The following is a 16,180-nucleotide window of genomic DNA, read 5'->3' as shown; positions in this document are numbered from 1 at the left end:
CTGAAGAAATGGAAAAACGAAGCTGAAGACTAGGAAGCCTCCCCATACAAGAACTGCCATTAATGTGAACGCAGCAGACCGATCTGACTGGACAAACATCTCATAACTGAGTGGCGTGTTCACGGCAGCTGTCAATCAAGAACAAATCAGTTAATCGTACATTTGAACAGCTTCATTCTCAGCTTTTTTATATATACACTGTATACAAGTTTGAAGGTTTTACCTGGTCCTCCTCCGTAAAAGATGGTGAACAGAAACACAAGGCCGACTGTGCCGTATGGAATCCAAAAATCATAATCCTAATAACAGGAGAGGGGTGTAATAAAAATGAACACCACTCCATTAATGATCATGATTTCATCAGGACAGATTTCCAGACACAAAGTAAAGACTTGGTTCGACTTATTTTCCATCAGTTATCATAAATCAGGCCCTGCAGGTCTTTTGCAGGATTAACACAAAGTCAAGCAAACTCCTCAATATTCGGAGGAGCTTACAATTTTCCAAAATTACCGCAGATTTTCCGCAGATTTGGGCCAAGACGTGCCATGTGACGTCATCACAACGAGCGTTCAGCCAAAGCCCTCTTCGATTCACATGAGTACAGCTAAAAGGTCTCGTTTACGGAACAAACATTCACCAATTCAATTAATTTTCTGCCAAAAAAAATAATCACAAAAAACTCCACAATTTGCATAGCAAATTTAGAAACAAAAGCCGCAGCAAAATCAAGCATTTTTTGGCCGAGACGATCACAAAAAAAAAAAAAAAAGCTGCGAAATCCTGTACGGACTGATGAGTATTTTAAGCTACATATTCAAAATTAATCTCAGGAAACACATCTACCAGAACTATAGGTACATATTAAATATAAACATTTATACATATAATTAAGATTTAAGGGGAAATTTAAAAAAAAATCCGTAGTACTTCACAATAAAAGTGTGTGAACATTACTTCATACAGTAAAAACAATTGAGCTTCATTAATTAACAAAAGTAAGAGTTGAAATGTCAGTAAACAGTTTTTAGGTATGAATTAACATGACTTAGCAACTGGACTCTTATCAAAAAAACCCCACACTATACAGGACGTTATGGAAGCTTGTTTCCATAGAGAAAAAAATTAAAAGGTAATTGCGACTTTATAGCTCATAATTTGGACTTTTTTTTCAGACGAGTTTGACTTAACATCTCACAATCCTCCTTTTTTTCCAGCAATTATAAGTTTACATCTCATAATTATGATGTTTTTCGCGCAATTATGAGTTTAAATCTCACAATTCTAAGTATTTTTCTCACAATTATGAGTTTACATTTTGCAATTCTGACTTTTTTCCTCACTATTATGAGTTTATATTTCTCAATTCTGACTTTTTTGGTTGCAATGTTAACATCTCATAACTCTGAGGTTTTTCGTGCAATTGCAAGTTTAAATCTTGCAATTCTGACTTTTTTCTCACTATTATGAGTTAATATCTCGCAATTCTGACATTTTTTCCCCACAAATACGAGTTCATATATCACAATTTTGACTTTATTTCTCACAACTACACGTTAACAGCTCACAATTCTGACATTTTTCTCGCAATTTAGACATTCACTTAACATTTAGTGAGTTACAATTAATGCACCGAAAAACATCAATCTTTCTCATCAAAATAGGCTATATACAGTAAGACCAACACTCATCGGCTAGTCAAGACAACCAGACGTTAGCGCACGCTTATTATCTGAAGTTATTGTGTCAAGTGGGCTTCTAAATTGTGAGGGGGAAAAAAAACAACGTCAGAATTACGAGATGTAAACTCGCAATTACCTTTAAAAAAAATGCTTTTCTCCATTCCGGAAACAGGCTTTCACAGGACGTCCAGGTGTGGTTGGTGTGAAATAAAAGAGAGTCACCTTTAGCTGAACTGTGACGGTGAGCAATACCATAATGGCTGCCATGATCCCAAAACCTGCCCAAAGCAACACTCGCCTTCCAACACGGTCAATCACCAGGCTCTGTGTGAGACAACATTAACACTTCGTATTACACGTCGATACAACATCATGTGCAGGGAGTTAACGTTATGTTTACGTTTATTGATGATGCAATGACAATGATATTTAATGATGTTTCTAAGTTCATGTCACTTGAAATGCACCATAATGTTTAGTTTTTTTTAAACACACCTTAAACTTTATAAACGGTGCTTTAATAATTACGTGGAAATATTACAGGCAAGTGTTATTGCATCATAAAATCTAGGAGCCAATCATGTTCTAATATGCAAACGTACTGTACTAGTACACCAGTAGGATTTGGTTCTAATTTGCATATTCATTTGGCTTTTGTTCTGAGTGGTAAAAGTGTAGGTGCTTTTGTTCTGTTTTATGTTGTCTAATGATGTTTTGTTTTTGTTTTGTTTTGTTTGTATGGAACCGCCACCTCTAGCATTATTATTACTGAAAATAGAAATAGATGTCAAAAACAAGGTTTGAGGTGAAGTGTACTTTTTAAAAACATGAAACATACCAGGCAACATCCTAGCATTCTTACCGAACCACATGATGTAATGTTTGCAGTAATAATGTAATATGTCGTGTTATGCATCATTTACTGTTAAAATTCATAGTAGACATCATGTTCTATGGAAGACCGTGACGTTCGGTTGTATGGCTATACAAGCTCTGATGTAATCTACAACTTACACACATGACACTGGTGAGGATTTCAGAGGCCCCGATGCCCAGCGTGACGTACCGGATCTTATCCACGGGAATTCCAGCCTCCTCGAAGATGCTGAAAGCATAAACGCTGATCTGTGGAAACAGTAGGCGTGCAATATGAATGCACAAATATACGATGTGGAAACAGACATGCTGTTGGTTGTAGCGACTCTAAGAATCTCTTAGACAGATTTTTTTGGACACTATCAAGAACTGCCCAGTTGTTGTTTTTTTACACTCATCACATGATTTTACATTGTATTTGTATTTTCATCTTATTCATGGTGATATCACTCTGGATCAAGAGCCTACCCATAGAGCACTGAACACGAGGCAGATCACACTGTAACCTGAATTAAGGCTTGAACCACAGAACCTCACTGCACCACCCACGGCACCACCATTGTGTCATAAAGGTATTGCTATACTTTTCAGTATTTCCTGGTGTTGCTCCTTAAATCCAGAGTACCTTGGATATTTTCCAAAGTGAGAGTCATACTGAGGGGAAGAAGTCTGAGTTGTCTATACTATACACATTACCATCTACTTGTTAAGTTGCTAAAATGTATGTATTGTGGCGCACTACCAGGCCGGCTACCAGGCCGGTAGCCGGCGCACAGGAAACAAAGATCGCTCCTCGCACGACTGCCGCAGTGGTGCAGAAGAGACAGTTCCGCTTCAGCGCCACCAAATGTTTTGGACATCCAGAGAGCACGTGGCGGCGGGGCGGGGCCGCCGACACACACACACGGCTCGTGAATGGTGCACCGTATGGAAGAATTCCACCATCCAGCAAGCGAGGGGAGAGTATAAAAGGGCGATATTCCACTCGCAGAAAGAGAGAAGTATCACCGAGCATGTGCGCAAATCTCTGGCGTGTTTTATGCAGATTTGCCGATGCGTGCCCGTTTGCTAACCGCTGTTGTGTGTTTTTTCGGGTTTCAGGTGACTCCGATGCGAGTGACGGCTCCGCCCTGCCCCCTTGGCTGTAACTGGTGAGACCCTCACCGCCCGATCACCCTTCAACCCACACACACACACACACACACACATGCACCCACACGCGCACCCCCGCTCACCGATTGTCTTCAATAAATCTCCCATAACCTTGAAACAGCCTCCTGTGTGGCTGTGCTCTGCCCACCGCTGGCTAAAATCCCTACACTGGTGGAGGATGCAGGCATGAGCACAGACCCACCCATCTAAAAAAAAAAAAAAAAAAAAGCTTTTTTTTTTCTCTCCTTCTCTTTTCCCCATTTTCCCTCTCCTCCTTGGGGATTGTTCATAAACATGGATCCCACGCTGCAGCACCTTCTGGAGGCCAGTATTCAGCAGCAAACGGTGGCACAACAGCTCGCCCACAGCCTACAAGCTGTGACGCAAGAGCTAGTGGCCCTGAGGACCGCGACTCCCGCAGCTGCTACGCACCTCCCTGATCCTGGCCGTGAGGTCCGACGCCTGCTTCCCCCTCTAAACCCCGAAGACGACATCGAGGCCTACCTCGAGACCTCTGAGGGGGTCGCCCGCCGCGAAGAGTGGGACCGCGATGAGTGGCCACACATTCTCGGCCTGCTGCTTTCCGGGGAGGCGCGCACGACTTATTACTCCCTCTCTCCGGAGGAAGCAGCCGATGATGGAGAGGTAAAGAGAGAGATCCTGGCATGGTGAGGGCGAAACCCACTCCAGGCAGCGGCGGAGTTCCACCAGTGGCGCTACAGGCCGGAAGCCAAGCCACATGGACAGATGGACACCCTCCTGCGCCTCACCAAGAGGTGGCTCCAGCCTGACATGCACTCTGCCACCGAGGTTGTAGAGAGGGTGGCAGTGGACCGGTTCCTGAGGACCTTGCCACCCACAGAATGCCAGGCCATGGGGATGCGAGCCCCCGGGATATCAAGGGAACTATTGACCGCCCTGGAACACACTCTGACCACCCTGGCACTCTGCAAAGAGGGACAGCACCAGCAAGGCCACCCGGACTACGGGGCACCCCAGGATGAGCCTAGCCTGACCGAGACAGACCATGGGACACCGAAGAAGACCCAGAAAACCTGGCCGGCAGGACACGTCCTCCCCACGCTGGATCAGCCAAAACCGCCGCAGCGAGCAAAGGAAGCACGAGTGTAGCAGGCCTACCTGGCCCGAGGCGAGGTGGATGCCGGGACAGAAGGTAAGCTGCGCACACCTTCTAACCCTCTCTCGTCTGTGTTCCAGCAGGTAAACCGGCAGGGGAACTTTGGCCAAGAGCAGAAAGAGGACAGTCGCCTGACATATTGCTGGGCCCAGGTGCGCCAGATCGAAGGGATCGACCAGAACCTGAACCAGAGACTCCCCTCCTCTTACTTTCTGGTCAAAGGAGGCTTACTGTACCACCGGCCCAACCACTGAGGGGAGACCGTGGACCTCTTGGTCGTGCCCAAAGCCAGAACACGGGCCCTGATGCACCTGGCCCATGCCCATCCGCTCGGGGGCCACCTGGGGGCGAGAAACACCCTGGAGAAGCTGAAGGACCGTTTTGTCTGGCCAGGCATGGACGCAGAGGTCTGGCGCGTCTGTCAACAATGCCCCCAGTGCCAACGCACGGCCCCAAGGAAGCCCCCGCTGGCACCACTCATCCCGCTTCCCATCATAGGCATCCCGTTTGAGAGGATCGGCATGGACCTCGTTGGGCCGCTCCCCAGATCCATCCGAGGGTACAAGTACATATTGGTAATTGTGGACTATGCCACCAGGTACCCCGAGGCGGTACCACTGCGTAAAGCCACCTCCCAGAACATCGCCAAAGAACTGGTGCTCCTGTTCAGCCGTGTGGGGATCCCAAAAGACATCCTAACTGACCAAGGTACCCCGTTTGTGTCAAAGCTTATGTCTGATCTGTGTTGGCTGTTGCAGGTGAAACACCTAAAGGCATCGGTCTACCACCCACAAACGGATGGGCTGGTCGAACGGTTCAACCGGACCTTAAAGCAGATGTTGCGGCGGGTGGTAGACGAGGAAGGGAGGAACTGGGACCATCTCCTGTCATACGTCCTCTTCGCTGTCCGAGAGTGCTCCCAGGCATCCACGGGCTTCACACCCTTCGAGCTCCTCTTCGGACGGCGGCCGCGTGGACTGCTGGACGTGGCACGGGAAGCCTGGGAAGAACAGCCTTCCCCATTCCGCTCGGTCATCGACTATGTACAGGAGATGCAGGAGAAGATCGACTGAGTGGCCCCGATCGTCCAGGAACATATGAGAGCCGCCCAGGAGGAACAGAAACGAGTGTACAACCGCCCAACGCAACTGCGCGAGTTCCAACCTGGGAGTCGGGTACTCCTGCTAGTGCCCAGCAGCTCCTGCAAATTCCTAGCTCGGTGGCAGGGCCCATATACGGTCCTCGAGAGGAGAGGTCCCGTGAATTATCGCCTGCAGCAGCCCGGTAAGCGAGCAGACACACAAACGTACCACATAAACCTGCTGAAAAGGTGGATAGAGCCAGAACCGGTACTGTCTGCGTTTGCGGCCCTACACACAGATCACGACCAGGGCACCTTAGTCCAACTGGGCGAAGAACTCACCCCCGCCCAGAAGCAGGAGCTGACAGAGTTAGTGGGGCAATTTACTGATGTTTTTTCTACCTCCCCAGGCATGACGCAGCTGGTGCAGCATGAAATCAAAACTAAGCCGGGAGTGGTGGTGCGGCAGCGGCCCTATCGGGTCCTGGAGGCCCGCCGTAGGGCTATCGAGGAGGAGGTCAGCCGGATACTGCGGGACAACATCATAGAGGAGTCCAACAGCCTCTGGTCCAGCCCTATCGTAGTTGTACCAAAGCCCGATGGAAGTATGCGCCTCTGCAATGACTTTCGGAAGCTAAACCAGGTCTCGGAGTTTGACAGTTATCCTCTCTCCTGGGTGGACAACCTAGTGGAGCGATTGGGGAGGGCTCGTTTCATCTCCACCCTGGACCTAACAAAGGGGTACTGGCAAGTGGAGCTGGCCCCAGAGGCGAGACCGAAGACGGCCTTCAGCATGGCGAACGGCCACTGGCAATACCGGGTCCTCCCCTTTGGGCTACATGGAGCTCCCGCGACGTTCCAGAGGCTGATGGACATTGTCCTGCGACCCCATCGTGCCTTCGCAGCCGCCTACCTGGACGATGTGGTCATTCACTCCTCCACCTGGTCGGACCACCTGTTCCACCTGGGGGAAGTCCTGAAGGAGCTCCGGAAGGCTGGGCCGACAGCCAACCCCAAAAAGTGCCACCTGTGGCTGACCGAGGCACAGTACCTCAGGTACCGTATTGGCCGGGGCTTACTCAAGCCACAAGCAAAGAAAATTGAGGCAGTAAAGGGTTATCCTCGACCTTGGACAAAAAAAACAGGTACGTGCCTTCCTGGGGTTGGCAGGGTACTACCGTAGGTTTGTACCTAACTTCTCCTCTCTAGCCTCCCCCCTCTCAGATCTCACAAAGAAGGGCCAGCCGGACCGGGTGAAATGGTCTGCAGACGCAGAGCGAGCATTCCAGGACCTGAAGGAAGCCCTCACCAGCGCCCCCGTACTACGTAAACCGGACTTCGCCCTCCCATTCACCGTGCACACAGATGCGTCAGAAACCGGGCTGGGCGTGGTCCTCTCACAGACCTTCGACGGGGAGGAGCACCCGGTCCTCTACATTAGCCGAAAGTTGTCCCTAGCGGAGAGGAAGTATGCGGCCGTAGAGAGGGAGGCCCTAGCAATAAAGTGGGCCATCGAGGAACTACAGTACTACCTGGCTGGGCGGAACTTCGTCCTGGTGACAGACCACGCCCCGCTCCAGTGGATGGCCAAGGCCAAGGACACTAATGCCTAGGTGACTCGGTGGTTCCTGTCCCTACAAGATTTCTCATTCCAGGTCCAGCACCGGGCAGGGACCCAACACGGAAATGCAGATGGCCTCTCAAGACGGGACGCCCTGTGGGCCCGACATGCGGCGGCAGTAGGCTCGGAGCTGGGGGGGTACTGTGGCGCCAGGCCGGTAGCCGGCGCACAGGAAACAAAGATTGCTCCTCACGCGACTGCCGCAGTGGCGCAGAAGAGACAGTTCCGCTTAAGCACCACCAAATATTTTGGACATCCAGTGAGCACGTGGCGGCGGGGCCGCCGACACACCCACGGCTTGTGAATGGTGCACCGTACGGAAGAATTCCACCATCCAGCAAGCGAGGGGAGAGTATAAAAGGGCGATATTCCCCTCGCAGAAAGAGAGAAGTATCTCCGAGCATGTGCGCAAATCTCTGGCGTGTTTTATGCAGTTTTGCCGATGCATGCCTGTTTGCTAACCGCTGTTGTGTGTTTTTTCGGGTTTCAGGTGACTCCGATGCGAGTGACGGCTCCGCCCCGCCCCCTTGGCTGTAACCGCCGACGGCTGAGACCCTCACCGCCCGATCGCCCTTCAACCCACACACACACACCCCCGCTCACGGATTTTGTCTTCAATAAATCTCCCATAACCTTGAAACAGCCTCCTGTGTGTCTGTGCTCCGCCCACCGCTGGCTAAAATCCCTACAGTATGAATGAATACAGGGCTTTTGATCAGCACATTTCTTGTCAATAGCAGCGCAAAAGTGAGCCTTGGACCAGGGACCACAGCATTACAAGTCAAGAGCTTTGCCATGGAGCCACAGAGCAGGACTTGTTTATTAGCGGCTTCTTTCTGTCTCTAAATTATCAGTCACCGACTGACTGCCTTTATCCAGTTGTTGTTTAAGATTTGACCTGCGGTGTCTCACAGTCTGCTAGGGTGGCTTAGTAGGTAGGTGAATGTGTGTGTGTGTGTGTGTGTGTGTGTGTGTGAGAGAGACTATCATGGTTCAAAGCTCAAATCACATGGACTTTCAACAACTAAAAGCCAAGCTATTTTTATTTATTAGCAAGTGTCATTGTGTGTAGGTGATGTGAGGATAAACTCCCTTTCTTTGACTTTTGCCACAGATTACTAATGTAAGATGATGGGAAGGGGGCGGAGCTTCCAGAGACGTCAGTTAATAATGGATTGTTCAACAGACTGATGCAACATTCACTCATTCCAGACTCATAGGTTGATTTACACATCTGCCATTTTTGTTGAACCAGGTCTTGAGGCAGATATTTCCCCTCAAATAAATAAATAAATAAAATAGGATGAGATATAAACAGTGGACACAAAGCAATCATTAGTTTGTGGAAAACTATAAACTGTCCTCTTTCACTTATTACTATTGTCCTAAATAACTAGTCATGAATCCCAGCTTTCTGATGTTCTGCAGCAGATACATATCTCTATAAAGTATCATAAAATGATAAGTAATGTTTTAGGATATTTACTGCTGAGATACCGCAAAACTGGATGGCTGTATAGACGGTGACCAGAGAGAGACACTGCCAGCGAACATGCGAGTCTCTCAACAGCTCGAGCAGACTCTTATTGCGTTGTCCTTTCAGAGCGTCCATCTCCACTTGCATCTCCTCGATCTCCGGTTTATAGTCACCCGGACCCCACAGGCTCTGCAGCGCTGCAACAACACATGGGTTTACTCTGATCCAGATTTCAAGCTACGTTTTCGTCTTATTTACTTCATGAGTGAGAAGAAAACAAAATGATAACAGGAGCTGACTTAACATTAAATATAACTATACTAAATGTTACTTAACCTTAACTTAACTTCTTCATTTTATTAAGGCTACCAAATTCAAGGCAACTAAATTCTCACCTTTTTTACACTCCTCAAGTTCCCCTTTCTCGATCAGTAAATATCTTGGCGCGTCAGGAAAGAAGGGCAGCGTTACTATGTGAATGAAAGAGAAAAACGCTGGAACACAGAGCAGGATGTCCCAGGACTCCTCTCGACCCAGGATCTCACTGTTTCAACAGAAAGAGTGACTAATACACATTGCAGTGAGACAATTATATACAAAACAGCTAATATAGGCAGCTACCTAGCATAAGCTAACCTGACAGGTTTTCTGAAAGGATTCAGAGTCAAAGTCAAAAATGTTTCTTTCTATTGTTAAAACAATCACACAATTACTCAAATTACAGTATTTCTGAGAGGAGTTTTAATGTGAATACTAAGCGTATAGCTAACATAGGCTAACTTGGCCATTTGTCTGAGAGGATTTTAAGTTATATTCATTGAGTAATGTTCAAAAACGTGTACGATCTTCAGGTCTAAGGCTAACCTGACAGGATTTCTTCTTTTCAATTCAGATACAAAAATGTTTGTATGCTTCAATGCGAACGCTAGACAGATAGTTGACATGATCTAAGATATTTGACAAGATATTTCATCAAACATTTTTGAGAGGAACCATAAAAGGTACGTCCACTCATACGTTTTTTATAGAACGTAACTGCATAAAATCCAAGAGGTCCATAGCGTTTACATTTCGGTTTAACTGTAGACCTTCATTAATGTCATGTCGGGTTTAATAGATTTGGTTTGCAAATGAATCGTACGCTTCAGTAAGTTCTCATTTTCCAAAATTAGTTAACCCCCTACCCCCAACCACCCCCCCACAGACCTGCGATTTGCCCTGTTGAGTTTCCGATGGATATAAGAGTAGCCATTAATAACTGGAGTTACATGTTCTGTTCAATTAATTTGTTATTACACAGAGGTCTCAGCATTGATGTCATGGAAATGTGATTACAAGAAGTTCTAGCTAAATCTAGTCCCATCCTACAGGGTCAAATGTTTTGAGCTCATTTTCTCCTGCCATTCTATTAAAATGAAGGTGCAGGAGATCATCTCGCTTGAGCTCCCCTACAATTTAAACACCTAATTATAAGTCCCACTGTGTCTTATTTTCTCTTTCGTATACATCACTAGACCAGGCTAAGACACGGATTAGGCTAAAGCAGATTATTAATTGTGTCACCTCAGTTCTATTCGATTTGTAATTAAACTCTGCAGGATTAGAGCTGCACGCTTCAGTAGGGTCTCATTTCTGTCATATCCCAGCCCAGCCAAGACTCAATTTCCCAAGAAGCAACACACACCCCTTACACACGCATGCGCTCACCTTCCCCGGAGTTCTAATCACACACACACCTGTCACCAATCTCACACACACCCACACCACAGGATATAGAGACCGTTAGAACACAATGTCATTGCGAAGTATACGTTCAGTTGACTTGTTCTCTGTCGTTTTCCAAGCCTTTGTTTCCCTGTGTTTATTTGCTTACTTTCTTTGACCTTATCCTCTGTTCCGACTACACATTCTGCCTTACCCCTATTGTGTTGTTCGCCGATCACCTGACCTCTGCCTGCCTTACGACTACGAACTTTGACCAACCCTTTGCTTATGTATTCATCCTGCCGCCCGCTTCTGCTTCCGTGCTCCCTCGGTACGAGACAATTTCCTCACCTCAGACCTGCCGTCTGCCCTGTCAGCTTTCCAATGCTAAGGAAAGTACTCGCTGTTACTGTCACTGTCCCTCGTATTTTCTTGGGCGTGCTCTCTCCGAGGTAGATGGAATGAATGTTCCCACCTAATCCTTAATAAATAAATAAATAAATAAATAAATAAATAAGTGTGTGTGTGTGTGTGTGTGTGTGTGTGTGTGTGTGTGTGTTTATTTACAGAGAGAGAGAGAGAGAGAGAGAGAGGAATAAGAGTTCAGGAGATTAAAAAAAAAAATCAAAAGAGGAATACATTTATTAATGGCCATCTCTCTTTGGATTTGAAACTGTGTGGTATAACCTGAACAGGATAACCACTAATAATAATAATAATAATAATAGTAGTAGTAGATCAAAGTGCCATATCAATCAATCAACAATAATTCAAAGAGTAGCAGAATGACTGAATAAAAATTAAAAGTAATCTAAAATGTAAAAGAATGAACAGGATAAATGAGAAGACAAAATGGAGTGATGCGGTTATTCTCTCCATGGTAGGACTCTCAAAAATATGAATTGTTTCACAGTTAAAAGTGATTAACAGCAGTGTTTTGTAGAGAAAAAAAAAATTGGTTACACACAAAACAATTTAATAAAACTATGCAAAACCGCTGCATGTTTCAGCTCAAAATATCACTTATTGAATGTGTTGTTCTTCTAATACATTATTTTTTACCAATTTCATAAAGGGTGCCATTAATTCTGGACTGCTCTGTACATGGTACACACGACTGCAGAAGTGTATACTGTCGTATTTGCAAGTGAATTACGAGAGAGAGAGAGAGAGAGAGACAGGGGGGTGGGGGTGGGGGTGGGGGGGGGTTTACCTGAGGTTAAACCGAACATGAAGCGAGACAGCATGATCATCTCAAACGAATTTACAACTTTGCTGATCATCATGATGGCTAAAGCGACGATGTTGAGCGCGTTGTTCCAGATCATTGCTTTCTTTCTGTGAGAAGGATTCACAATCCAGAGTGTGTGGAAGTTAAGGACATTAGGCAAGAATCTAACCAGATCTCTCTAGTATACGAACTCTCAGTGTACGAACTCTCCAGTGTACAAACTTTCTAGTGTATGACCTCTCTAATGTACGAACTCTCAGTGTACGAACTCTCAGTGTACGAACTCTCCAGTGTACAAACTCTCCAGTGTATGAACTGTCCAGTGTACAAACTTTCTAGTGTATGACCTTTCTAATGTACAAACTCTCCAGCGTATGACCTCTCTAATGTACAAACTCTCCGTGTACGATCTCTCCGTGTACAAACTCTGTGCTAGTGTTCTGGTTAGAATATTGCCTAATGTTACACTCTGTGAGACATTAAGTCCTGAGTAGTAAACAGGATACAATAAATGAAAACACACCTCCCAACATGACTGATGACAAACCCGACACTAACGGCGCCGATCAGGCCACCAATAGCGTAAGAGGTCACGACTGCACCCCAGATGAGCGTGAGCGTGTCTTCTCCTGGAGCTTCACCGTACCGCAGAGTCCAGCTACTGTTTATAAACCTCCTAATGAACTGTGGATGGAGACGGTAAGATAAAAAGAGATCACTGCAATTTTAAATACATTGCTGAAGATGTTGGAATGGTATATTTTTGGACATTGAGCTGTTGACCTGGATTTATAGGGAATAATTCAGTTGAGGGCTTGCTGTTGTAGTAAAATAATCAGTGGTGCATCCCAGCCAAAATGGATTGACTGGCACCGGCCCCGAATTTGATTATTTCCCAATAACTGTTTTATTCTTATTATACCACTGCAATGAATACTTTTAATTCATTAATGAACAATGCATCATGCTTTTTATCATTTTACAGTCACATTGTGTAAATGGTGTAGAACTTCTCTTTTTCCCTCTTAAAAATTCATTAAGACAAAAAAAAAACTATAGATAGTCAGACAGACTGGCAGATAGATAGATAAACAGACAGACAGATACATGACAGAGAGATAGATAGATAGATAGATAGATAGATAGATAGATAGATACATGACAGATAGATAGACAGATAGATAGACAGACAGATAGACAGGCAGACAGATAGATAGATAGATAGACAAACAGACAGATAGACAGTCAGATAGACAGACAGACAGATAGATAGATAGACAGTCAGATAGATAGACAGATAGATAGATAGACAAATAGACAGATAGATAGACAGATAGATAGACAGGCAGACAGATAGATAGATAGATAGACAAACAGACAGATAGACAGTCAGAGAGACAGACAGACAGATAGACAGTCAGATAGATACACAGACAGATAGACAGACAGACAGATAGATAGATAGATAGATAGACAGATAGATAGATAGATAGACAAACAGACATAGACAGTCAGATAGACAGACAGACAGATAGATAGACAGATAGACAGTCAGATAGATAGATAGATAGACAGACAGATAGATACACAGACAGACAGACAGATAGACAGATAGATATATAGACAAATAGACAGATAGATAGACAGGCAGACAGATAGACAGTCAGATAGATAGATAGATAGATAGACAGATAGACAGTCAGATAGACAGACAGATAAATAGACAGACAGATAGATAGATAGATAGATAGATAGACAGACAGACAGACAGACAGACAGACAGATAGATAGATAGACAGACAGACAGATAGATAGATAAAAATAAGTACAATGGAGTGTGAAAGTTTGTACACCCTTGAATCACAATGAAGAAAACAATATGTTTTTGTATCCTCTCAGTGTAAAAGTTTTAATTGTAGTTTAAACTAGAGATACAATTTTCTTTTTTTTTCACTGAAAAACTGTGGAGGATAAAAACTTCTGCACTTTGTATATTAGGAAAAATAGTTGCTTATGATTAGAACAGTGCTGTTCATATTATCATGTGTTAGATGACTGAACAGGTTGAAACGAATATTGTAAAAGACAGCACTGCTCCAGAGTCACATGACTACGTACAGTATATCAAGCACAAGGAGCTGATTAGAGGATTACTGCTACAGTATAATATCATAACATATTATATGTTTGAGTACCGTGTGTCAAAACTGTTATCCATAACTCAGAGAATCTACAAGCTAAAAAGTGCTATTATTATTATTATTATTATTATTATTATTATTATTATTACTGTTCTTTATCTTTAACAAGTTTCTACGTCCTTATCTTTGTAAGCATGTTACTCTTCCTCAGAGAGGAGAGAGAGCCCTCCATAAATGACACAGATGATATAAACAAATCTTACAGGAGATGGAGAGCTGATCAGTGTGAGGTGGCATCCGACCTGAAAACGTCCTCCCAGACCAAGAATGATGATGAAGAGCAACGCCTTGCCCTGGACCTGAAACGAGTCAAACCTTTCCAAATCCACATCTTTTTCAATGCGTTACAGGATCGGCTCAAATTTGTTCCTTCATTCCTCTCCAATATCCTACTTTTTTTCCCCCTCGATAACGATCCTAGTAATCATGATAAATAATTAAGAGTTTATATTTAAAGAAATCTCATCGTTACCTTGTTAAAGGAAATGTTTATGTGAAATTTTCCCTAGCTTAAAATGATTTACTTAACTTTTTTTTTATTTGGCCAAACTGTTCTATTAACACAATGTTTAAAGATGATGTCGATTCGTAATGCGTTAATCTTCCCAAAAGGTCCTTTCTAATAAATATTTCTAGCAGTTTTGCTAGAATTTGCTTGATTTAAGACTACCACTACATTGGTATATGCCATATGGGAAGCTGTGATATTGGGCCGTACCATTATTATTGTACGATAGTTTAGTTTTTTTAAAAACTGTACATCTAAATGTGAAAAAATTTGATATATATGAAAATATATGAAAGTTATTTAACTCAAGTTTCCTGTCACAGCTTCACCTTTTCTGAAGTCTGGATTTGTTAAAACGGTCTATGATTAAATTACAGCAGACTGTTTAAACTGTAAATTCAAATCATTTTAAACAATTAAGTCAGAATCAGATGACTAGCAGATTTTTTTTTTTGGAGAATTAAGCAAAATTTTGCCTACCAGTTGCTTCAAGAAGCTCTCCATGTTTGTCTACACTCTACTGACACAACACTGCTGACTCACTTTGACCAAATGCTCAGTTACACATTTGAGGTAACAAGTTAAATTTTTTACAGAGGATTGCATCCTGCTAATGTAATAAATCTGAGAGGTTAGATATCCGTGTGTGTTAAATATTCAGTTATACAATGTAAGCATGATGTCTGGGAGGGGATTTGATTTTGGACTCAATTCAATTCAATTCAATTCAATTCAATTTTATTTGTATAGCGCTTTTTACAATAGACATTGTCTCAAAGCAGCTTTACAGAAATATCAACATGGTATACAGATATTAAAGGTGCGAATTTATCCCAACTGAGCAAGCCACTGAGTGGCGACGGTGGCAAGGAAAAACTCCCTAAGATGTTTTAAGAGGAAGAAACCTTGAGAGGAACCCGACTCAGAAGGGAACCCATCCTCATCTGGGTAACAACAGATAGTGTGAAAAAGTTCATTATGGATTTATATGAAGTCTGTATGGCCTTAGGAGCAGCCGTAGTCCCAGCAGTCTGGAATTAGAGAAGATTTGAGCTCCATCCAGAGGCAGAAAGGATCTGGATCTCTAGTATCTCCATAAATTCATGTGGGGCTCGGCGAAAGGAGAGAGGGAGAAAAAAGATAATTATGACTGCGAAGTAGTAGAACAGAATCTAGTCAGGGTAGGCTTGAGTAAACAAATACGTTTTAAGCCTAGACTTAAAGACTGAGACTGTGTCTGAGTCCCGAACACTAATAGGAAGACTGTTCCATAACTGTGGGGCTCTATAAGAGAAAGCTCTTCCCCCTGCTGTAGCCTTCACTATTCGAGGTACCGTCAAATAGCCTGCATCTTTTGATCTAAGTAGGCGTGGCGGATTATATAAAACCAAAAGGTCGCTTAGATATTGTGGCGCGAGACCATTTAGTGCTTTATAGGTTAATAAAAGTATTTTATAGTTAATGCGAGATTTTACTGGGAGCCAATGCAGTATTGATAATATCGGTGTG

At 44.1% G+C, this 16,180-nt stretch overlaps 1 protein-coding gene across 1 annotated transcript in view; it reads right to left on the bottom strand.

Moving 5' to 3' along the window:
• Positions 1–15,175, bottom strand: part of slc2a9l1 (solute carrier family 2 member 9, like 1) — a 16,934-nt gene extending 1,759 nt beyond the window's left edge. The window contains exons 1-11 of the mRNA XM_053652369.1: positions 15,152–15,175; positions 14,367–14,462; positions 12,486–12,646; positions 11,945–12,069; positions 11,083–11,212; positions 9,423–9,571; positions 9,037–9,224; positions 2,697–2,807; positions 1,905–2,006; positions 224–299; positions 1–128 (exon numbers count right to left, since the gene is read on the bottom strand). Of these exons, the coding sequence (XP_053508344.1) occupies positions 1–128; positions 224–299; positions 1,905–2,006; positions 2,697–2,807; positions 9,037–9,224; positions 9,423–9,571; positions 11,083–11,212; positions 11,945–12,069; positions 12,486–12,646; positions 14,367–14,462; positions 15,152–15,175 (1,290 nt within the window). The remainder of the gene's footprint in view (positions 129–223; positions 300–1,904; positions 2,007–2,696; positions 2,808–9,036; positions 9,225–9,422; positions 9,572–11,082; positions 11,213–11,944; positions 12,070–12,485; positions 12,647–14,366; positions 14,463–15,151) is intronic.
• Positions 15,176–16,180: the final 1,005 nt, after the last annotated feature.

This window comes from Ictalurus furcatus, chromosome 21 (assembly GCF_023375685.1).
Source record: "Ictalurus furcatus strain D&B chromosome 21, Billie_1.0, whole genome shotgun sequence".
NCBI lineage: Eukaryota > Metazoa > Chordata > Actinopteri > Siluriformes > Ictaluridae > Ictalurus > Ictalurus furcatus.
This window is presented reverse-complemented; position numbering and strand designations above follow the sequence as displayed.